The sequence below is a fragment of the Pipistrellus hanaki genome, assembly GCF_964339955.1.
Source record: "Pipistrellus hanaki genome assembly, chromosome: 2".
In the NCBI taxonomy this organism is placed as follows: Eukaryota; Metazoa; Chordata; class Mammalia; order Chiroptera; family Vespertilionidae; genus Pipistrellus; species Pipistrellus hanaki.
This window is the reverse complement of record NC_140504.1, coordinates 105,280,917-105,306,369: the sequence shown is the minus strand read 5'-3', so window position 1 is coordinate 105,306,369 and position 25,453 is coordinate 105,280,917. Positions and strand designations below refer to the sequence as shown.

Here is a 25,453-nt window from a genome sequence, read left to right as displayed (position 1 = left end):
ATCGATGTTTCTAACTCTCTATCCCTCTCTCTTCCTCTCTGTAAAAAATCAATAAAATATATTTTTTTAAAAATGTATGTGTATATTTGCTTATAATTTTAGAAAGGGGGTGGTTATATAAAAGTTAATAAAAATAGATACCTGCAGGCTTCAAGAATGGAAGCTAGATACTCTGAGTGTAACTTAAAACAAATTTGAATTTGGGAAAGTGTAAATGTGTTATATGACATTGAAATTAAATAAATAATAAAAGCAATCGGACTGAGAAATGTCGCCATCTTGAAAGGAAAAGTGGATCTTGTCAGAGGCCTGAATATCCACAGCCGCAGCGGCTGCAGAGCAGCTGTGAGCCCCAGAACACCAGTCCCAGGTGGCGTGAACATTTTGACTCAAAGAAGCTCTCCACTGCACCACAGAAAGGTCAGATTTCGCCGGGATAGGGTGAGTCCCCACAGAAGACGGAAACGCGCATTGCGCACTGCGGGAGCTGGAGGACCAGGGAGGTGTTTACATGGAGAAGCCCTGGGCTGTTGGGCTGGTGTAATCCGTGATTGTAGAAGGGGCTCCGCAGAGCTGCTAATAAGGGGGATTTCTAAAGAACAACCCGTTTTGATCTGACACGGAGGGATAGCCTGAGAGTTTCAGGGATGTGCAGAATACTTGGACTTGCCCGCAAACCAATTGAGTGTCACAGAGAAAAAGAAAGCTAAAGGGGCCTTAGAGTCCGGGAAGTCAACCCAGAAACTCTGCCACCCAGAGGCTGAATCACAAATTGACCCTAGTGTAAAAAAAAAATAAAAGAACACCAGAAATTAAGACACTGCCTGCTTAAAAATCTGGACTGGATTACAACACTGAGGAGCAGTGAAACACAGGGAACTATAATAGAAACAACCATGACAAACAGAATGATAGAGGAAGTTAATGACCTTTATTACTGCACTTATTTTTTTAATTTTTAATTTTTTAAAAATTTTCATTATTTTCATCATTTACTTGAGAGTATTTTTTTCTTTTTTTCTCACTTGACTTTACCTTTTTAATTATTACATTTTTATTTGTAGTCAGCATTATTACTACTACTATTTTAACTTTTTATTTTATTTACCTTTGTTTTATTATTATTATTATTTTTTAAGTTTCATTTATTTGCTTTACTTGGGGATTAGTGTTCTACAGTCTATTTTCACCTTTTCTTCACCATCGCTTTATTCTACCCTGTTTCCCCGAAAATAAGATAGCGTCTTATATTGATTTTTGCTCCCAAAGATGCGCTAGGTCTTATTTTCAGGGGATGTCTTATTTTTCCATGAAGAAGAATACGGTACACATTTATTGTTAAATGAAAATAAAGGAAATTTATTACCTGTATACGGTACGGTAGTACGGTAGTTGTCAACACAAACCAGATAAACTGTGAATCCTACAGTATCAAGAGTTACTCATTTATTCAATGACAATCATGTCTTCATCTTCTGGAACATCATCATAACAATCCAATTCCTGAATTTCCTGGTGAATTTCTTGTGACTCCATTTCTTTCAGAAACAGTGAACCAAATCTCTCATGTTTAGCCTAGGGGGGGCTTATTTTCGGGGGGGGGATGCCTTATATTTCACTCAGAAGGAAACCTGTAAGTAGGTCTTATTTTCGGAGGATGTCTTATATTCGGGAAAACACGGTATCTCAATTCTATCTTTACGCCATCATACTCTCCCTAACCTTTCCCCTTTTGGTGTCCTCCTTATCTTAACCCTTTCTTGCTCTATATTTTCCCTATTCTTTCTATTTACCCGCTGCTAAAATTTCACCCTACTTATATATATCTAATTTCCAACCCCCTGCTCCAAGTCCATACACACCAGCCTTTTTGCTGTCCTAAAAAAAAAAATTCTCTGTCCTTTTGTAGTTGCTTGTTTGAATGTTAACTATATAGAAGTTTTATGCTATTTTGTGAAGATTGTTCGCTTGTTCTTTTTGTTTGATTGTATGTTTTTGTTTGCTGTGTTTAACTTTGCATTATACTTCTGCTTTCCCTTTCCTTGCTTGATATTAGCTGGTGTTGTAGGTTGTATTAATCTCCGGGTACTTGTTGCAGGCATTTGTTGTGATTAATGGTTATTTTATTGGAGTAACCTCTTCCCATATATATAATTAGCTCCTCATTTCTGTGTTAGTCTCATTCTAGTCTCTCTCTCTTTTATTTATTTATTTATTTATTTATTTATTTTTTGGCTCCTTTTCACAATTTCATTTTGACACTCCTTTTTTTCTCCTTTCTTTTTACTCTTCTATTTCTCCTACCCCCTAATTTGCCTTTCTCTTGTGGTCACCTCTCTTGTGGAGGTTATTGATATCGTGAATACATTTCTGTTCAGTGTCTTGTGTGTTGTACCTGGTTGTGTTGTATTTTGTTCCTTTTAATCAAAGCAGGAGAGAGAGAACTACATAATCAGATATCCAGAGAAGAAAGATCATGTGGACACAAAGAAAAAGCCCGCATACGAAAAGCAGGCACCAGAAAAAAAAGTAAACGAACTAGAGACAAGCAACCTATCACAACAAGAATTCAGACAAATGGTCATAAGGTGGCTGAAAAGAATGGAAGACAAATTCAACAATATGAGTAAGAACCAAGAGGAAATGAGGAAAAACCAAGAAGAAATGAAAAATGACATCACTGCTGTAAAGAACTCAATAGAAAGCATCAAGAGTAGATGAGAAGAAGCAGAGGACCGCATCAGTGAGCTAGAAGATAAGATGGAAGGAAATACCCAAGTAGAACAGCTTCTACAAAAAAAAATTAAAAATCAGGACAAGAGCCTAAGGGAACTTTGGGACAACACAAAACAAAACAACATTTGCATAACTCTGATAAACATATACGCATCCAATATAGGAGCACCCAAATACATAAAAATAAATAAATAAATAAATAAATAAATAAATAAATAAATAAATAAAACCTCCTGGAGGATATCAAGGGAGAGATTAACAGCAATACAATCATAGTAGGAGATTTTGATACCCCACTATCACCACTGGACAAAGCCTCTAAACAAAAAATCAGCAAAGAAATATCAATCCTAAATGACTTACTAGATCAGATGGAATTAATTGACATCTTCAGAAAATTTCCCCCCAAACCCACAGAATATACATTCTTCTCAAGTGCACATGGGTCATTTTCAAAGATAGACCATATGTTAACACATAGGCAAAGTCACTCCAAATTCAAGAAGATAGAAATCATATCAAGCATCTTCTCAGATCACAGTGATATAAAGCTGGAAATCAACTACAATAAAAACAATCCAAAGAAATCAAACACATGGAGACTAAACAGCATGCTATTAAACAATGACTGGGTTACCACAGAGATCAAGGAAGAAATAAAAAAACATCCTGACAACAAATGACAATAAAAACACAACAATCCAAAATCTATGGGACACAGCAAAAGCAGTTTTGAGAGGGAAGTTCATAGCTCTACAAGCCTACTGCTAAAAACAAAAAACAATGGTAATAAATTACTTAACCCTACAACTCAAAGAGTTAGAGAGCAACAAAAAAGTCCAGTGTAAGCAGAAGGAAGGAAATAATTGAGATCAGAGAAGAGATAAAAGACATAAAGACCAACGAAACAATACAAAAGATGAACAAAACCAAGAGCTGGTTCTTTGAAAGGATAAACGAGATTGATGAAACTCTAGCCAGGCTAACCAAGAAACAAAGAGAGGAATCAAATAAGCAACATTAGAAATGGAAGAGGTGAAATAACAAAATACCCTGCGGAAATGCAAAGGATTGTTACAAAATACTAGGAACAACTCTACTTGAACAAAATGGACAACCTGGAGGAAATGGACAGATTCCTGGAAAAATATAACCTTCCAAAACTCAATCAGGAAGAATCCAAACAGCTCAATAGGCCAGAAACTATGGATGAAATTGAAGCAGTCATCAGAAAGCTTCCAGCAAACAAAAGCCCGGGGCCAGATGGCTTCACAGGAGAGTTTTACCAAACATTCAAGGAAGAACTAAAACCTATACTCCTCAGGCTATTCCAAAAAATTCAAGAGGAAGGAACACTTCCAAGCTCTTTCTATGAAGCCAGCATCACCCTAATACCAAAGCCAGAAAAAGACAACACAATGAAAGAGAACTACAGCCCTAACCAGTTTGGCTCAGTGGATAGAGCGTCAGCCTGTGGACTGAATGGTCCCGGATTTGGTTCCGGTCAAGGGCATGTATCTTGGTTGCGGGCACATCCCCAGTAGGGGGTGTGCAGAAGGCAGCTGATCGATGTTTCTCTCTCATCGATGTTTCTAACTCTCTATCACTTTCACTTCCTCTCTGTAAAAATCAATAAAATATATATTTTTTTTTAAAGAAAAAGAAAGAGTATAGGCCAATATCCCTCATGAACAAAGATGCCAAAATCCTCAACAAAATTCTAGCAAGTTGGTTCCAGCTTGATCAGAAAGATCATACACCATGACCAAGTAGGATTTATTCCAGGAATGCAAGGATGATACAATTTCCACAAATCAATAAACGTGATACATCACATAAACTGAGAGATAAAAATCACATAGTGATATCAAGTGATGCAGAAAAAGCATTTGAAAAAATCCAACAATCTTTCCTGATAAAAACTCTCAACAAGGTGGGAATAGAAGGATCATACCTCTACATAATAAAAGCCATATATATGACAGCCCACAACCAATATCATATACAATGGGAAAAAAACTAAAACCATTTCCCCTAAAAACAGGAAAAGACAGGGATGCTTACTCTCACCACTCCTGTTTGACATAGTACTGGAAGTATTATTACCCATTGCAATTAGACAAGAAGAGGAAATAAAAGGCATCCAAACTGGAAAAGAAGTAAAACTGTCCTTATTTGCAGATGACATGATATTGTACATAAAAAACCCAAAAGACTCCATCAAAAAACTAACAGACTTAATAAATGAATTCAGCAATGTAGCAGGATACAAAATTAATGCCAAGAAATCTATGGCCTTTCTATACACCAATTGTGAATTTACAGACAGAGAGACTAAAAAAGCAATCCCATTTACCATTGCACCAAAAAAATTAAGATACCTAGGAATAAACTTAAATAAGTAGGTAAAAGACCTATATGCAGAAAACTACAGGACTTTGAAAAAAAAAAAAAGAGATAGAGGAAGATATAAAAAGATAGAAGAACATTCCATGTTCATGTAAATGTCCATACTACCCAAAGCAATCAATAGATTCAAAGCACTACCCATTAAAATACCAATGACATACTTCACAGACCTACAAAGAAGTCTTCAAAAATTCACCTGGAATAAAAAAGACCCTAAATAGCTACAAACAATCCTGAGAAAGAACAAAGTAGGAGGGATCTCAATACCAGATTTCAAGCTGTATTACAAAGCAACTATTCTCAAAACAACATGGTACTGCCGAAACCAATTTGGCTCAGTGGATAGAGCGTCGGCCTGTGGACTGAAGGGTCCCGGGTTTGATTCTGGTCAATGGCATGTGCTTTGGTTTCAGGCACATTCCCAGTGGGGGGCGTGCAGGAGGAGCTGATCGATGATTCTCTCTCATCGATGTTTCTAACTCTCTATCTCTCTCCCTTCCTCTCTATAAAAAATCAATGAAATATATTTTTTTAAAAAAGAAAAACAAAAAACAGCATGGTACTGGCACAAGAAAAGACATATAGATCAACAGAATATAATACAGAATACAAATATCAACCCAGGACAGTTGTGGGAAGATAGCGGCAAGGTGAACACTTGTACGTGCTGTCTCTCACAACCACAGCAGAGCTGCAACTGAGGATCTTATCTGAGATCTGAAAAGACCACAACTGTGGAGACCACAGAGCAGCTATGGGGCCCCGACCGGTGCGGACACGTGGATTCCACAGAAAGGTTGGACTCTGCCGGGGATAACATGGGATGTCTGTGTCCCAGCAGCGAAAGCAGCAGCTGCAGAGGCTGCAACCACTGTGGCTGCAGAGAAGCGCTGGGACCGCGGAAATCTGTGCCCACAAAAGCCCCTTGCTGTTGGGTCTGGCTTGATTCGAGAGAGTGGACGAGGGTCCCCAAGGTTGCTAATAGTGGGGTTCTCTAGGGAACAACCCATTCTGTTCAGACATGGAGGGAGAACGTAGGAGTTGGAAAGGTATGCAGTCTGTTTGTAAGTGCATGCAGGCTGGTCCATTGCACACACAAGCTGGTTCCCCTACAACCCTCTGTTTCTGATTACAAAGGAGGGACCACCCAGATTGGCTGGCCCTGAGATAAGACAGGGGGAAAGAGCTTTTCTGGAAGCGGAGAAAGCAGAGCGGGGAGAAATAATCTGGGATTCAGCTCCCAGGCAAAAAAACAAAACAAAACAAAACAAAACAAAACAAAAAACCACGGTATTGAGTGCCATAGAAAAAGGCTAGAGCAGCCAAAAAGACGGGGACATCAATCCAGAAACACTGCCACCTATGGGCTGGAGTACAAACTGACTGTGTTTATTACTACTTTTATTTAATCAAAAACCAAGAAACTAAGAAATCGCCATCTTAAAATTAAGGACTAGTTTACAACACTGAGGTGCAGTGGAACGCAGGGACTGCAATACTGTCTGGACTGAGAAATAGGTGTGCCAAACAGATTAACGGAAGAAGTGAATGGCCTTCACAACTACACACTCTTTATGCTAAGTTTTTTATTTTTTATTTTATTTTCAGTTTTTGCATCTTTTACTTAAGCAACCAATTTTTTCCATTTTTCCTCACTTGATTTTTACTTTTTAATTATTACATTTTTAGGTTCAATCAGCATTATTACTACTGCTATTTTAACTTTATTTTTTTTTATTTTTTTTTTTTTTTTAAATATATTTTATTGATTTATTCACAGAGAGGAAGAGAGAGGGATAGAGAGTTAGAGACATCGATGAGAGAGAATCATCGATCAGCTGCCTCTTGCACACCCCCTACTGGGGATGTGCTCGCAACCAGGTACATGCCCTTGCCCGGAATCGAACTCAGGACCTTTCAGTCCGCAGGCCGACGCTCTATCCACTGAGCCAAACCGGTCCCGGCTTAACTTTATTTTTAAGTGCCATTTTATTTTCTCTTTATTTTACATTGGAATTAGTGTCCTTCATTCTATCTCCATTTCTCCTCTAGCATTGTTTACCCTATCTCAACATGACCTTTACACCATCACTCTCTTCCTAACCTTCCCCCTTTTTGCTATCCTGTTTATCTTAACCCTTTCCTGCTTTAGATTTTCCCAACTCTGTCTCTTCCCTGCTAAAATTTCTACCCTACTTATATATCTAATTTCCAATCCCCTGTGCCAAGTGCATACACACCACTCTCTGAGCTGTATTAACTAGCAATAAATAAATAAATAAATAAATAAATAAATAAATAATTGTTTTCCTCTCTGTCCTTTTGATGCTGTTTGTGTGAATGTTGATTATATTGTATTTTTATGCTATTTTTAGTGAGAGTATTTTGCTTATTCTTTTGTGGTTGCTGTTGCTTGGTATTTTTTTATTTGCTTGGTTTTTGTTCGTTTGTTTTTTACTTCTGTTTTCCCTTCCTTTGCTGGATATTAGTGGGGGTGTAGATTGTATTATTCTCCAGGTACTGTTGCCAGCATTTGCTGGGGTTAGTGGTTGTTCTATTGAAATTCTTGCCCCATATATATAGTTTGTTCCCCTTTTCTCCCATAGTCTCTTTCTTGTCTCTCTCCCCCTTTCTCTTTTTGTTTTTTGTTTTTCCTTCTTTTTTTCTTCTCCCTGTTTACCAATTCCAGATATCAACCCAAATCACTATGCTCAATTAATATTTGACAAAGGTGGCACGAACATACAATAGAGTCAAGACAGTCTCTTCAATAAATGGTGTTGAAAAAATTGGACAGATACATGCAAAAGAATGAAACTAGATCACCAACTTACACATATACAAAAATAACTAAAAATGGATACAGGACTTAGACATAAGATGGGAAACCATAAAAATACTAGAGAGCAAAATCTGAGACATATGTCAAAAGAACTTTTTCACTGATACTGCCCCTAGGGCAATGGAAGATAAAGATAAAATAAACAAATGGGACTACATCAAGATAAAAAGCTTTTTCACAGTAAAAGAAACCATCAACAAAACAACAAGAAAACCCACTGTATAGGAGGAAATATTTGCAAATGTTATCACTAATAAAGGTTAAATCTCCAACATCTACAGGCAGCTTATACAACTTAATAAAAGGAAGATAAATGATCCAATAAAGAAATGGCAATGGACCTAAATAGAATCTTTTCAAAGGAAGATAGAAGGAAGGCCAAGAGACACATGAAAACATGCTCAAAGTCACTAATTATCCGAGAGATGAAAATTAAAACGACAATGCAGTACCATCTCACACCTGTCAGAATGGCTAACATCAACAAATCAACAAATGACAAGTGCTGGCGAGGATGCAAAAAAAAAGGAACACTCGTGCACTGTAGACAGGTGCAGCCACTGTGGAGAACAGTATGGAGTTTCCTCAAAAAACTGAAAATGGAACTCCCATTTGACCCAGTAATTCCATTCCTAGGAATATATCAAAAGAAACTAGAAACACCTATCAAAAAGAATATATGCATCCCTATGTTCATAGCAGTACAATGTACAATAGCCAAGATTTGAAATCAGCCTAGGTACTTGTCAGCAGATGATTGGATCAGAAAACTATGGTACATCTACACAATGGAATACTATGCTGCCACAAAAAAGAAGGAATTCTCATCATTTTCATCAATCTGGATAAAACTGCAGAACATCATGCTAAATAAAATAAGCTGGTCAATGAAAGAAAAATACCACATGATCTCACTCATTTATGGATAATAAAGAAAATTATAAACTGTTGAACAAAAAAATACATACAAAGACAGTAAAATATCAAACAGAATGTCAAATTACAGTGGGAAGTTTAGGGAGAGGTGGGGGAGATAAGAGATTAACCGAAAGACTTGTGTGCATGCATAGAAGCATAATCAATGGACACAAAATTCTGGGGGGTGAGGGCATGTATGGGAGTGGGGTTGGGGGAGAGCAATGGTAAGGTATGTACACATATTATACCTTAATAAAAAATGAAAAGAAAAAAAAAGCAATTTCTAAAAATTTTAAGCAAACTGAAATAAATTAATCTAACAAAATCATTAGTGGTACCTGCATTCAGAAAAGTTAATTCACATGACTTCAAAACATATTATTTTGACTGTACATCTATAGTGAATTATAATGTAAGTACATATAAACATAAGCTTAAACTGCACTCAGTAGTCTAACTGCAGCAGTAGTATTTAAATTAGTTAGCAATCAATCAAACCCAGCAAATCTCAATGGCCTAAAAGTAATGTGGGGAGGGGACTTAATAGGTAAATATAAGAAATACTTAAAGGCCGAACCAGTTTGGCTCAGTGGATAGAGCATCGGCCTGCGGACTCAAGGGTCCCGGGTTCGATTCTGGTCAAGGGCATGTACCTTGGTTGCAGGCATATCCCCAGTAGGGGGTGTTCAAGAGTCAGCTGATCGATGACTCTCTCTCATTGATGTTTCTAACTCTCTATCTCTCTCCCTTTCTCTCTGTAAAAAATCAATAAAATATATATTTTTAAAAATACTTAAAGGGCTGAACTAAACAACTAAATGTTTGACATGTGTACCTTATATGGATTCTGATTCAAACAAACCAACATTTGGAGAAAAAACCTCTTTGAGACAATTGAGGAAATCTAAATATAGATTAAGTTCAGATGATATTAAGGAATTCCTACTACTTGGTACAACAATTCATTATGGTTACATTTGAGGTATTTACAAGTACAATTATGTGATACTGGGGTTTTCTTTAAAACATTCCAACTAACAATAAAAATAGCAGAGGTGAAATATTATAACAGACAAGAGGCCCAATGCATGAAATTCATGCAAGGGTAGACTATTGCAGCTCAGGCTGCCTTGGCTGCTGCTTCGCAGCCCTAACCACTCTGGCTGGACCTCACAGACCCAGTTTCGTCCAGAAGGTGGTCCAGACAGTTAGTTGTTCCACTGTTTGGCCAATTTTCATATTACACTTTTATCATAGACTAGAGGACTGTTACACAAAATTTGTGCAAGAGTAGGCCTTCCTTCCCCTGGCTGCCAGCACCATATTCCCTCTGGCACCAAGGACCTGGGCTTCCCTCTGGCCACAGGCAGCGACCAGGGACACAGATTTCCCTTGCAACCCCAGCTTAATCCAGAAGGACATCCAGTACAATTAGCATATTACACTTTTATTATTATAGATAAGCAATGTTGACAACTGCTGAGGTTGAAAAATAGGTATATAGAGAAACTCACTATATTATTCTGTTTCAGTATTTACAACATTTCACAGTAAAATGTTTTTAAAGAAGTACGTAAACACATTCCCTTTTCAATACAAATTGACTACCTATCTTAATTATTTATGGTTTGAACCCAATTTCCCTCAAGGAGATAAGGATTCAAGTTAGTACTCCTGTGAAATGTAAAACAAAATCTAATAAATTAAGGCAGTTAGTTACCTGCAACACAATTCAGGAAAATCATCCTTAAATCGAAGACCAGTTCTCAGTGTGGTCATCATCTTCACCCGCACAGAACTGACATGTTTGGGTCCCATCAATTTCATCAAGGACATCAAACTATTCAAGGCCTAAAAAGTAAGTAGGGCTTTAACATAAACAGTTCATTTTGTCAGGACAGGAGGAGATGAGCAGTAAAGACAACTACATCCCACTCTAATCTTGGAGTAGATATTCTCTGTTAACACAAGGTTTAATAAATGTTGTCCAGTTCATTTTGTCCAACATCTTATGTAGGAATTAAGAGTTTGAAAACTATGAGTTCTGTTTTGTATGTTCTTTCCCTTGAAGGTGATTTGTTATTTTAGGCCTGCTGGTCTCATAGCCAGTGATGTCCAAATTTATTAAGAATATTAGAGGCCCTGGCTTCACTCCCAGCTGCACAGGGCACTCCAGGAGCCAGCATGTCCCTGCTCCCAGCTCGCCAGGGAGCCGGCAAGTCCCTGCTCCCCGGGGCGCCCAGAACCAGCCAAGTCCTTGCTTCTGTCTGGAGCACCACTCCAGTAGCTCCCTCCACTGCCCCCCTTCCCCTCATAGCAGGCTTCACGCATCTGTGAGCCTGAATATGCAAAATAACCTCCATCTTGGTTAGATTAATTTGCATACTCACTCTGATTGGCTATGGGTATAGCAGAGTGATGGCTAATTTGCATGTTTCTCTTTTATTAGGTAAGATAGTATCTGTCCTGGCCTGGTGGCTCAGTTAGTTGGAACATCATTCCTTACACCAAAAAAGGCTATGGGTTCGATCCCCAGTCAGGATACATACGGGAGGCAACTGATCTATGTTTATCTCTCTCCTCCAACATTTCTCTCTCCCTCTCTTCAGAAAATAAAAATTAAAAAAATATCCCCACATGAGGATTGAAACATACAGTATCCCATCTAATAAGAGTAATATGCAAATTGACCATCACTCCAACACACAAGATCGCCGCCCACATGTGGCACAAGATGACCATCACAAGATGGCCAGCAGGGGAGGGCAGTTGAAAGGGACCAGGCCTGAAAGAAAGGGCAGTTGGGGGGGTACAAGGCCTGCAGGGGAGGGCAGTTGGGGGGAATGAGGCCTGCAGTAGATGGCAGTTGGTGTTGATCAGACCTTTAGGGGAGGGTAGTTAGGGGGAACAAGGCCTCCAGTGGAGGGCAGTTGGGGGGGGGAGAACCAGGCCTGCAAGGGAGGGAAGTTAGGGGGGGGGGGGGGTACCCGGCCTGCAGGTGAGGGCAGTTGGGGTGGACCAGGCATCCAGGGGAGGGTAGTTGGGGGGACCAGGCCTACCAGGGAGGGCAGTTGGGGGGAACCAGACCAGCAGGGGATAGCAGTTAGGGGTGAGCAGGCCAGCAGGGGAAGCTGTTAGGAGAACCAGGCCTACAGGGGAGGGCAGTTTGGGGGAGCTAGGCCAACAAGGGATAGCAGTTAGGGGTGACCAGACTGGCAGGAGAGGGCAGTTAGGGTCAATCAGGCTGGCCGGGGAGTGGTTATGAGGTTAGCAGGCTGGTAGGCAGAAGTGGTTAGGGGCAATCAGGCAGGCAGGCAGGCAGGCAGGCAAGCAAACAATTGGGAGCCAGCAGTCCTGGATTGTGATAGGGATGTTTGAGATTGATGAGGATGCAGGTTGGGTTGAGGGATAATTCTCCCCCCCACCCCACCCTCATGCACGAATTTCATGCACTGGGCCTCTTGTATGTATATATAATTTTCTACAAATCCATCCCAAACTGCTATATAGTACATGCATTTTTGTCATAATGGTGCTAAGTTCAAGATGCTCTGAATTTAGTAAAATAAGTAGCTGGTAACATATCCAGAAAATAATACACATTCCATTGTGTGTGAAACACATAATAAGACTTGTATCAACAACTCCAGTTTCTAATGAAGGGGTAAAAAAAAACTCTCTAAATGACCTTAACTATATGCCAAAACATGCAAGCTCTTTGTGGTTTAAAAAAAAAAAATTCTAGTTTTCTTAGATTTGAGATTCTCTCACTTGGGATAACCATAACAAAGATTCCATACAGATGAACTAGAAGTTTGGGGGATTAAATTTATCAGTTAACACCAAAAAATGAGTACTAGTTGCTTAAATTTATAGAGTTTAATATTTTATCATGTTTTTATTTTATTTTATCATGTTTTGGCTCCTTAAGGTTATTAAGAGAAGGGTAATATAGACGGAAATAAAATGCTATTCATAAATTTTTACTATAATTTTATTGACTTCAGATAGAAAACAAATCATTATTTAACTTCTATCCTAATTTATGCACAAAAATGTCCAGTGGTCAGCAATCATAATGAAACTATATTGTGTCAAATACATTTAAACATAAACTGACAAGTAACTAATGCTACTTTACTTACTGTAGATAACCCAGCATTCTTGTTATTCAAAAACAGCATGGACCATGAGCCACATCAGACCGATGTGGGCAATAAATTCAACTATGCAATCTTTTTTTAAGCTATCAGTGATTGTTGGTCTCTTTTTTCCCACTGAGCTAAATGCTGTGATTAGGTGAGCCTGAAAGTGTTGGCACCAACACCTGGTACTTAAGCATAGAACCAATCCAGGGATATTTGAGCTAAAGCTGTAAAAAAGAAGGAACTCTTACTTTTTGTGATAGCATGGATGAGCCTGGAGAATATTATGTTAAATGACATAATCCAGTCAGAGAAAGATACCATATAATCTCACTTATGTGTGGAATTTAATGAATAAAATAATCTGATGAACAAAATGCAACTGGAAACATGAACACTATGAAACAGACTTGCCTGTACCAAAGGGGAGGGGGGTGGAGTGATTGGATAAAGAAAGTGAAGAGATTTAACTAAACAATATATATATTCATACTCTGACACAGACAATAATTTGGTGAAGGCCAAGGGAAGGGGAGAAGGGAGATGGAGGATGGTAAAGGGGGGACAACTGTAATGTCAACATTAAAAATTTTTTTAAATAGAATAAAAAGAAAGCAACTGATTTAGAACACTGTATGCAAAGTCAACCAATACCTGAAGCTATATTATCCCTCTACTTTTAGTTACAGAGCCAACAAATTTCAGTAAGCCAATTGGGTTTGGGTTTTGGGTTTTCTGTCCTGTATTTAAAAAAGAACTGCAAATAATATAATTCCTTTTTTTAAACTACCCAAAAGCTTACATAAGTTTTTTAGTAATATAGAATATCACATTTCATTATTTCTTATCTTTCAATGTTTGTAGGTAGTAGCAAAAATCATGTCTCCTGCATATTCTACATGAGTTCTATTCCAACACATTACAACTCAACTATCACTACCTACCATTTTCTTATCTTCAATGCCAACACTGGAGCTCAGTAACTGCATGTTAAAAAAAGCCAAAATGCCCAACAACTTGGGTTGCAAATAATCAGCCTAAGGGAAAAATAAACAAACAGGTAATTATGTAAATTTTATACAGATCAAATTTTATAAACCAATAAATTACTTAACTAACATAATTTCAGTTTTGCCTATTAGAGTAACAGAAATAAATACTTGGTGAATTAAGTTTCTCCAAATGCTTATTATTTTCACACTTAGTATTTTTTAAATTCATAAAACTAATTTATAATCACCATTACAAAACATGATTAAATAGTACTGTACAAGAAAATAAGCTTTTGAAATCTGGACTGAGCTGGGGTGGGATCCTCAGGATCTGATTCATATCAGGATCCAGAGTGGAGAGGACATTTATCTTGAGAAAACTAGGAAAGATGACTGTCATTCTGGAGCATTTAGAGCTAAGCTGGAAAAAATTTTTAAAAAAAGGTATCCTGCCAGAACCATGGTGTAACATAGGGGTCAATATCCCCTGAGGTAATAGTGGTAAAGGAATAATTCACTAATTCCACTTCTTTGTATGCTTTGAGTTGCTGCTCAGAAAGTGCATGTACCATCAATCTAAACAAGTGGTAATCTGAAGGAGCAAGGTTTGGTGAATATGGCAGGTGGGTTAATACTTCCCAGATAAGATCTTTTAACATGTCTTTAACTGGTTTTGGAGTGTGTGATGGTGCATCATCATGAAGCAAAATTATTTTGCCATGTCTTCTGGTCCATTCTGGTCATTTCATGATCAAAGCGTGGTTCAAATTGATTATTTATTATGGGTAGCAATCAGTATTAACAGTTTCACCTGGTTTTAGAAGCTCATAATACACACCTTCCTGATCCCACCAAATGCAGAGCATTGTCTTCTTTTTTTTATTATTTAAAGTATTACAAATAGTAGTACACATATCTTTTATCTCCCACTGACCTTCCCCTAGCTTCCCCTACCACCCAGCACATGCCCTCAACCCTCCCCAGACCCCACCTCCACTCCCAGTGTCTTGCACCCACTGGTTATGCTAATATGAATGCACACAAGTCCTTCAAATGACCTCTTACCTCTCCCATCCCCTTGCCTTCCCACTGAAATTTGACAGTCTGTTTGATGCTCCTCTACCTCTGTATCTATCTTTTTGTTAATCAGGTTATAATGTTCATTATCTATAAATGCGTGAGATCATGTAGTATTTTTCTTTTATTGACTGGCTTATTTCACTTAGTATAATGCTCTCCAGTTCCATCCATGCTGCTGCAAATGGTGAGAATTCCTTTGTTTTTTATAGCAGCATAGTATTCCATTGTGTATATGTACCAGTTTTCTGATCCACTCATCTGCTGATGGGCATTTAGACTGTTTCCAAAACTTACCTATGGTAAATTGTGTTGCTATAAACATAGGGGTGCATATATCCTTTCTGATTAATGTTTCTGTTTTCTTGGGATATATTGCTAGAAGTGGGATTACTGGGTCAAATGGCAGTGCCATTTTTAAGTTTTTGAGATAACGCCATACTGTTTTCCACAGTGGCTGCACCAGTCTGCATTCCCATCTACAGTGCACAAGGGTTTCCTTTTCTCCACATCCTCTCCAGCATTTGTCATTTGTTGATTTGTTAAACGAATTTCATGCATCGGGCCTCTAGTATATACATAATTCATAGACACAGACAACAGTGTGGTGATGGCCAGAGTGAAAAGGACAGGTGGGCAAAGGAAGGATGGGGACGGGAATGGGGACATCTGTAATAGTGTCAATAATAAAGTAAAACTGAAAATGTGATATCATAGATGCCACATAGAAAAGGATGGTAAGTTGCATTGAATGCTACTGAAAAATTGAATAAAATAAGGAAGGAAAAGTAACTACTGGATTTTACAGTAGAAAGACTATTTTTGACTTTGGCAAGAAGAATTTCAGAAGAATAATGAGAACAGAGTCAAACTAGAATGGGCTAAAGAATGAATGGAAAAGGAGAAAGCAGAGATAGAAACCTCTCAAGACATATTACTGATTATCCTGAGAGTCTCTTGAAGGAAGGAGGGCAATCAAAAGGAAAAACATAGTAAGCCTAAGGATTTATATGTTTTTAGATGAAAACATAAAATAGTAAAGTGACTTCAGACACAAATTTAAGATAGGAAAAGATGAAAAGATTAACATATCCTGTAAGTTCCCTTACACCCAACAGTGAATTTAAATATAGTTAGATAAGGTTTTAAAATGTTGTTCTAAGAAAGGGGTAGTTAGGGAGAGATACAAATGTATTCCAACCTACAGTTCATAAGTAGTGAAGAGACAAATAAACATTTTACCCAGTGAAAAAATAAAATCTAAAATCAGTTGAAAATGTCAAATTTTCAATGCCAATATATGTTGTTAATGCCTTGCTGTGATCAATTTAAATATCAATCTTTTCAAAAATAAAACACCCAATTTAATTTTTAAAAAATGCACAAAACAAATATTTTTTCCAGTATCATCATTAAGCTACAAAAAGGGAAAAAACAAAACAAAAACATATTTCTTACCATTTGTTCAGGTGATATGCTATCTCTTGGGCCCTGATATGGATCATCACTAGATGCAAATGAGGCAAGGATTGACAAACCATTGAAAACCTTTTGATAGTTTTCTCCAATCCGTAGCAATAATTCATTATGCAATCCTTGGAAATCTTGTCTCAACAGGCTCCCCAGTTCAATTTCTGTTTCATTCTAATCCAAAGATACAGTTTTTTAAAAATTTAAAAACTTTTCTCCATACTAATATCCTGAAAATAAGTACATTGATTTCTTAATATAGTATTAGTAAGTCAAGAACTCTAGATCAGGTGGTAAGATTTACTGACGATATTTTTAAACGGCAATGGATAAAGATCTGAGTTGTCCAGCTATAGAAACAAGATGCTGAATGATTCCTCAGACTTGTTTGTGACATTTTAAAGATAAAGGCCATGGGAAATTATTCTAATCTTGTTCTATCATGGTTGTCTCCTGTAGGCTATAGGTAATGAAGATAAATTATCAGATTTTATTTGGAAATAAAATTTAAAAACTAAATCCTAGTTTTTTATAAGGCTTTAAATTCCATTAACTCATTATTCATATGCACATAATTCCCAAGAAGAAATATAGTACAGTGGCTTAGAGCACAGCCTTTCTAGTCAGACTGCTGGGATTTGAATTCCAAGTTTGTCTCTTATTAGTTGTGCTGTGACTTGAATAAGTTACCTCATCTGACCCTTAGTTTCCTTAGCAAAAAAAAAAAAAAAAAAAAAAAAAGGAAAAACATTAGTATCTTTATCTTATTAGGTAACAGTGAATGAAATGAAACATAAGTCGTTTATTAAAGTTTCTGACATGTAGTAAGCACTATATAAATATTTCATTATCATCTCACCTCTATGATAATTTTTTTCTCAAAATTAATAAATATACCCAATATTCAATAATTCTCATGTGGAAAGAGATCAATTGCTGGCATATCATTATATACATGAAATAAATTAACATCAGAGGAAATACTTAAAGTCACATATGCATATTGTACAGGCTCTCCTGTTACCATGTAGTCTCATAAACATGACATCTGTGAATAATTACATTTTCATTTCCTCCTTTCCAACTTGGATGCCTTATATCTCTTCTTGTCTGATCACCATGCCTAGGACTTTCAGTTCTACGCTAAGAGCGCTGAAAATGGACATCTTTGCCTGTTCCTGTTCTTAAGGGAAATGCTTTTAGTTTTTGCTCATTATGATGTACCTATAGGTTTGTCATATATGGCCTTTATTAAGTTGAGGTATGATCCCTTTATTCCCACTTTGGTAAGAGTTTTTATCAAAAAGGGTGCTGGATTTTGTCAAATACTTTTTCTGTATTTATTTATATGATCATGTGGATTTTATCTTTCATCATGTTTATATGTTGTATCACATTGACTGATTTGCCAAAATTGTACCAGTCTTGCATCCCCAGAATAAAACCCACTTGATCATGCTGTGTTTTTAATATATTGCTGGATTCATTGTGCTAATATTTTGCTGTGGATTTTAGCATCTGTTTTCATCAAGGATACTATAATTTTCTTTTTCTTTCTTACCTTATTTTTTCCCCTCATTTTTTTAAAGGTATTATATATATATGTACATACCTTACCAATCCCCACCCCACCCCTACGCCCCATGCCCTCTCTCCCCAGAGTTTTTCATCCATTGGTTATGCTTATATGCATGCATACAAGTCCTTTGGTTGATCTCTTATCTCCCCCATATCTCCCCGCTGTAATTTGACAGTCTGTTTCTTTTAAGGATACTATAATTTTCTTTCTTTAGAGTGCCTTAATCTGGTTTTGGAGTTAGGATAATAGTGGCTTCGTAAAAAGAACTTTGAAAGTGTTCCTTCCTCTTGAATTTTCTGGAATAGTTTGAGTAGGCTAGGTGTTAGTTCTTTGAATGTTTGGTAGAACTTGCCTATGAAGTTATCTGGTCCAGGACTTTTGTTTGCTGGGAGTTTTTAAATTACTGCGCCAATTTCATTAGTTGTCATTGGCCTATTCAGGTTTTCTGATTTTCCTGATTGAGTTTTGTAAATTTTTATGACTAGGAATTTGTCCGTTTCACACAGATTGTCTAATTTGTTGGCCTATAGTTGTTCACAGTATTTCCTTACAATCCTTTTTTAATTTCTGTGGTGCCCATTGTTACATCATCTCTTTCCTTTCTGATTTTATTTATATAGGCCCTTTGTTTCTTGAAGAGTTTGGCTAATGGTTCCTCAATCGTTCATCTTTTCAAAGAACCAGCTCACTTGGATTCATTGATGCTTGTACTGTCTTTTCATCTCTATTTCTTTTACTTCTAGTTCAATCTTTATTTCCTTTCTTATACTTCCTCTTGGCTTTTCTTCCTGTTCTCTTTCCAACTAGTTTAGTTGTAGGGTTAGTTTATTAGTGCTTTTTCTTGTTTATGAGGTTGGCCTGTAATGCTATGAATATCCCTCTGAGTATTGCTTTCCTCTGTCCCATATGTTTTGGGTGATTGTGTATTCATTTTCATTTGTTTCCAGGAAATTTTTAATATCTCTCTTGATTGCATTGGTAATACACACATTAATAAGTTGCCATTTAGGTTCCATATATTTGGGTGTTTTTGAGGATTTGTGTTATTGTAGCTCATTTCTAACTTCATGCCATTGTGATCCGAGATGTTTGGTTATATGAATCTTCTTGAATTCATATAGATTTATTTTGTGCTCTGTGTTCTAGCATTGAGAAAGTTTCATGTCTGCTTGAGAATATTGTATATTTTCTTGCTTTGGGGTGAAATGTTCTGTAAATATCAGTTAGATCCATCTGATCTAGTATTATCATTTAATTCATCTTGCAGATTTTTTGTCTGGAAGATCTATCCAGTGATAGATATATACAGTGATGTTAGTGGGTGTTAAAGTAGCCTACTATGACTGTATTGCTGTCTATATATTCTTTAAAGTCCATCAAGAGTTTCTTTTTTTAAAGATATCTGCGTGCTCCTATTTGGATGCATGTGTGTTTACATAGGTGTTTCCCAAACTTTTGACATATGTGTACCCCTTCTATAATTTTTGTAACGGTGAGTACCCCTCGTACTCATGAGAACATAGAATTAGGAGCAGCTAAGCATGGTGCAGTGCATATCCCCACCAAACTCTGGTGCAATGTGTACCCCCACCAAACTCTTCCCGTACCCCTGGGGGTAAGCATACCACACTTTGGGAAACACTGACATAGGTTATATTTTCTTGTTGAATCATTACCTTTAGTATTACTTAGCCTTCTTTGTATCTTATTATAGCCTTTGTTTTGAAGTCTATTTGTCAGATATGAATATACCTTCCCCCAGCATTTTTTCCCTTTCCATTTGCATGGAATATTCTTTTTCATTCTTTTACTTTCAATCTATAGGTATCTTTTGTTCTGAGGTGGGTTTCTTGTAGACTTATATATATGGATCATGTTTTCTTATCCATTGAGTCACCCTTTATCTTTTGATTGGACCATTTAATTCATTTATATTTAAAGTTATTATTGACTAGTGCCCCAGTGCATGAAATTCATGTATGGGTGCAGTTCCTTGGCCTGCCCGGCAATTGAAGCGTTGAGCATCTGGAGTGTAAGGGCAGGTCCCAGCTGACTCTTGGCCCTGGACAGCACCTGGGCCCTCGGCTCCCAGAGCACCCGCCTCCACCTGTCACAGTGCATACAAAGATGCAGTGAGCACAGCTAGACACCACAGACCTGGGCGCAGCATAGGCCTCTGAACTGCCCAAAGGTGTACAGAAGCCGGGTGGGAAGCATACGGTACTCTCGCCTGGCTCGCCTCACAGACCCTCTCCTGCACGAACCAGTGGGGAGCCCAATTGGCTCCTGTGGTCTCAGCAGCTGTGGCATGAATCAACTGGAAGAGGCCAAACAGGTGCGGGGCAGCCTCCTCATTGGTGCCTGGCACCTGAGTGTAAGGGCTTCCCTGTTGCGCAAGCCCCTGGCATCCTGAGAAGGGTAGCAGGGGGAGTGAGATCAAGCTCGGCAGAAACCTGCATTCTCACTGCATTTCCATCCCCATCATTCCTGCCCCCAGGTAGCCAGCAAGAGGTCACATTCCCCTGCCTGGCACCACGGGAGGTTGGCTGCCACCTATCCCTGTTCCCAATCCCAACCCAGGGCCCAGCTGCAATCAAACAATCAGGGCCTGCCAGCAGCTGGTCACCATCTGCAGGGCAATATGTCAGGGCTGGGGCCCCTGCCTGGCTCCCTCAACACCTGGGAGCCAGGCAGTGGCACCAACCCCTGCCCTGGTAACTGTCTTAGGGGTGATCAGGACCCCGCTCATGCCTGCCTTGGCCTGGCATCACCCATTCACCTGCTCCACCATACCACCGCAGTCCTGCATCGCCAATGCCTGCCATGTTCCGTGCCACCCCCTGGTGGTCAGCGCATGTCATAACAAGCAGTCGAACTCCTGGTCAAGGAGACAATTTGCATGTTACGTTTTTATTATATAGCATATTTATTTATTGTCATTTTTATTTTCTTTATTTCTGTGATCCTCTCCTTTTCTTTTCACATTTCTTGCATTGCTGGTTTAGTGGTAATGTATTCTTCAATCTTTATTTTGTCTGGAAAGCTTTTTATTTCACCTCCAATTTTATTTGAAAGCCTTGTTGGATATTATAGTCTTGGATTTCAGCTTTTGTTTATCATTACTTTGAATACTCCATGCCATCCCTTGTGGCCTGAAGTGTTTCTATTGAGAAGTCAGGTGACATTCTAATAAAAACTCCTTTGTAGGTAATTTTCTGTCCATCTCTTGATAATTTTAGGATTATTCCTTTGACTTTATCGTTTGCCATTTGATTATGTGTCAAGATGTGGGTCTCCTTGGGTTCATTTTGACTGGAACTTTTAATGCCTCCTGAACTTAAGTGATATTTCCCTTCACTAAGTTGGGTTAGTTTTCTATCATTATATCTTCAGTTTCTCTGTTCTTGCTCAGATTCATCCCCTTCTGATATTCCTATGATATAGATGTTATTAGGTTTCATAATTTTCCCCAGAGCTTCCTAAAGCTAAAATTTGCTTTTTAATTCCTTTTACTATTTACTGCTCTAATTGGGTATTTATTTATCTCTTGTTCTCCAAATCACTTATTTAATCCTCTAATTCATCCAATCAACTTGTAATTAATTCCAGTGCGTTCATCTCAGATATATTATTCTTTTCTGACTGGTTCTTGTTCATGGTTTCTAATACTTTTTCATGCTGTTGTAATTTGCATTAAGTTCCTTGAGCATCTTTATAACAGTTGCTTTGAACTTTATGTCTGAAAGGTTGCTTGCCTCCATTTCATTTTTTTTATATATATATATTTTATTGATTTTTGTACAGAGAGGAAGGGAGAGAGATAGAGAGTTAGAAACATCAATGAGAGTCATCAATCAGCTGCCTCTTACACACTCCCTACTGGGGATATGCCCGCAACCAAGATACATGCCCTTGACCGGAATCGAACCCGGGCCCTTCAGTCCCCAAGCCGACGCTCTATCCATTGAGCCAAACCGGTCCCGGCTCCATTTCATTTTTATTTTAAGACTCTTCCTTGTCTTTCATATGGAGGTTGTTATTTTGTCTCCCCATTTTACCTGTCTCTTTGTATTTGTTTCTGGATAGAACTGTTGTTTCCCTGTCTTTGTAGGATGGCCTTATATAGAAAGTGTCTTAAGGAGTCCAGTGTTGCAGTCTCTTTAAACTCCTTAGTTGGATGCTCTACGATTGCCCCTTCTGTGCATTATTTATGCTCTCCTGCTATAATTGGGACTTGATTATTTATGTCCCCTTTGTGGGAGGAATCTCCCCTCTGACTTGCTTATAGTGAGGCTCAACACCAACCTTGCTGTGCCAGCTGTTATACAGGTGCTGACAGAACAGAAGAGGACACAATAGGATGGAGCAAAAACACCTTGAAAATCAAACTATCCAAAGTTACAACAGAAGGTCTAAGAAGAAAAAAGGAGAAAAAGCAAAGCAAAAAGAAATGTATAAAAAGAATATTAAAAGACACAAGACCAAATACTTAGAGGGGATATAAAGACAAAGGGAGAAAAAAGGAGGGGGGGGGGCGTGGAAATGGCATCACGGGAGCATAAAGGAAGCTAAAAGATTGAAAAAGAAAAGGAAACAGAAAAATCTTACCTAATCTTACCTAATAATAGAAAAACATGTAAATTGACCATACCTATGCTACGCCTATAGCCAATCCGAGTGACTATGCAAATTAACCCAAAAAAGATAGTGGTTAATTTGCATACATAGGAACCTAGGGCCTGTGTCCCAGGAACATCCTGGCATTCAGGTCACTGTGAAGTAAGGCCTGGGCAGGAGCAGAGACCCTACCATGATCGCAGGGAGCAGGGGGTCACTTCGGCCTGGTGCATGAGCGGACCACCTACATAGGTTGCAAGGAGCTGGGGGTCTACTCCTGTCCAAGAGGCTTAGGCCTGGGCAGGGCCCAGCCCTTGATTGGTATGAACTATAGAGAAAACACCTTTTCTGACTGCACATTGGCTAAGCTTCCTGTATGCCACTGATAATATTCTAAGTAACTTGGGTAATAAGAATCAAAAAAGGTGATCTAGGGTTTTTCCACCACACTTCTGGAGAAAAAAATGAAGATCTGTTGCTGGAGAGCTAAGAAATGTCATATCCTGCCCTAGCCAGTTTGACTCAGTGGATAATTCCTCGGCCTGCAGACACCAGGGTCGGGTTTGATTCCGACCAAGGACATGCACTTAGGTTGCAGGCTCCTCCCTGGCAGGGGTCCAGATTAAGGCTCCTGCAGGAGGCAACCAATCAAAGTGTTCCTCTCATTTTGATGTTTCTCTCTGACTTTCCCTTTCTCTTCCACATTCTCTAAAAATCAATGGAAACATATCCTCAAGTGAGGAGAGAGAGAGAGACAGAGACAGAGACAGAGAGAGCGAGAAAGAGAGAGAGAGGGAGGGAGAGAGAAAGAAATGCATATCCTATGAAAGACACATCTTGAATATGCCTAAAGAAAGTTGTCATTTTTTCTTGGTGAAGAGACTGAGTCTGTGTTGATGAAAACACCTTGGTGGCTGTGGTGACTGGCAGTGGCTGCAGCAGCGGGGTGATGGTGCTGGTGCCTTCCCCTGATCAGCCAGGTTGCCTCCCACAAAGGGTGCGGACCTAAGCCATCTGTAGGACATCTCATGAGGGCTCCAAGTATGTGAAAGTGGACAGGTTGGGCTGACGGACCACTCACCCCCAGTGTGCGAATTTCGTGCACTGGGCCCTTAATTAAATAATAATAGTGAATTTAACATACAGTAACAATGGACATATTAAGATATAGATAGAAAAAGTTAGGCAAAAAATGAAAAAAGAGAATAAAATAAATTGAGAAAAATTAATAACAATAAAAAAGACAAAGAGAAGACATAGGAAAGAGAAATTAGAAATATACAAGATAATAAAGAAGAAAAAAAGGGGGGAAATAGACAAGAAGAAACAAAAGCTACCCCACTCCCCCCACAAAAAAAAAAAAAAAAAAAAAAACACAAAACAAAAAACTCACACATCCCAAAACTTCTGGTCCATTATTTGTGGCGCTATTAGATTTTGCTCTGGTGTTGTCGAATTTGGTCCCTTAGTGTGTCTAACCTGGGTCTCTGGGAAGCTTCCTTGGCGGCAGGCCAATATGAGTCACTATCCCTTTCTGGCCCTGGGCAACTTGAGGACTGATACATTGAAGCCCATAGCCATCCAAGAGGCAGGGTCTTCTTAGCCCAGAGACTGAGTCTGCCTCGAGTCTCATGCCTCAAGTGTCCCTGTTCTCAGTTGTTCTCCCTTCCTCCACAGAGCTGGGCTCTGTAGGGGTATCCTGGTCTTAACCAGGATGGTTTGATCAGACTGGTATTGGGAGTGATGCCAGTAGCATGTAGGGGGGAGGACCATGCACTTCCTCCCCTTCCAATGGCTTAATCTTGCTCGGATTGCTGGTTCTTCCTCACTGCCGCCTGGAGGGGCACAGATTCCCAGTCCTGGGCTGTTCCTCATTACCTCAGGTTACTGAAGGTTGGGTCAGAATTAGCTCTTTTGCCAGTGGGAAAGAGGGCATCTCTTCTGTTCTCAAGTTGGCAGGGCTGATACTCCTTCCTAGTCCTACTGTCCAATACCATTTCTGCTCAACAGCATGAGATCCTTCAAATCTGCAGCCTCTTCAGGTACTCAGTTGTAATAGGTCCAGGGCAGGGGAGACTACATCCACCTCCATGGCCTTCAGCATAGTTCCTGCCCTCAAGCCCTGGCAATGCAGCAGAGGTGAAAGTCCCATTAGGTCAGTGTCAGTCACACAGGTCCAAGCAGTGTCCTCAGTCACCTCGTAGGGCTTGGAACGGGGTGCACATAGGTTCAGGCCTGGCTCCAGTGAGTACAGGTGCGGTGAGGCTAGGCTGCTGCTCCCTGCAGCCTCCTCCTGGGAGGACCTTATAAATCTTTTAAGAAGGAGCAGTCTCGCCGAGACCGGTTTGGCTCAATGGATAGAGCGTCGGCTTGGGGACTGAAGGGTCCCGGGTTCGATTCCGGTCAAGGGCATGTACCTTGGTTGCACACATATCCCCAGTAGGGAGTGTGCAAGAAGCAGCTGATCGATGACTCTCTCTCATTGATGTTTCTAACTTTCTATCTCTCTCCCTTCCTCTCTGTACAAAATCAATAAAATATATTTAAAAAAAAGAAGAAGAAGAAAAAAAAAAAAGAAGGAGCAGTCTCCAAATCAGAGCCGTGCCCACGGAGTGGCTACGGGAGTTACAGCAGCTCCCAGGCCAAAAGAACACAAACCTCTAAGACT

General features: G+C 39.0%; 1 protein-coding gene across 1 annotated transcript in view; it reads right to left on the bottom strand.

Annotated features, from left to right (window-relative positions):
• The window catches only part of ATR (ATR checkpoint kinase), a 181,471-nt gene that overhangs the window by 97,393 nt on the left and 58,625 nt on the right, over positions 1-25,453 (bottom strand). The window contains exons 16-18 of the mRNA XM_084872405.1: positions 16,578-16,763; positions 13,995-14,087; positions 10,626-10,756 (exon numbers count right to left, since the gene is read on the bottom strand). Coding sequence (XP_084728531.1) covers positions 10,626-10,756; positions 13,995-14,087; positions 16,578-16,763 — 410 coding nt within the window. The remainder of the gene's footprint in view (positions 1-10,625; positions 10,757-13,994; positions 14,088-16,577; positions 16,764-25,453) is intronic.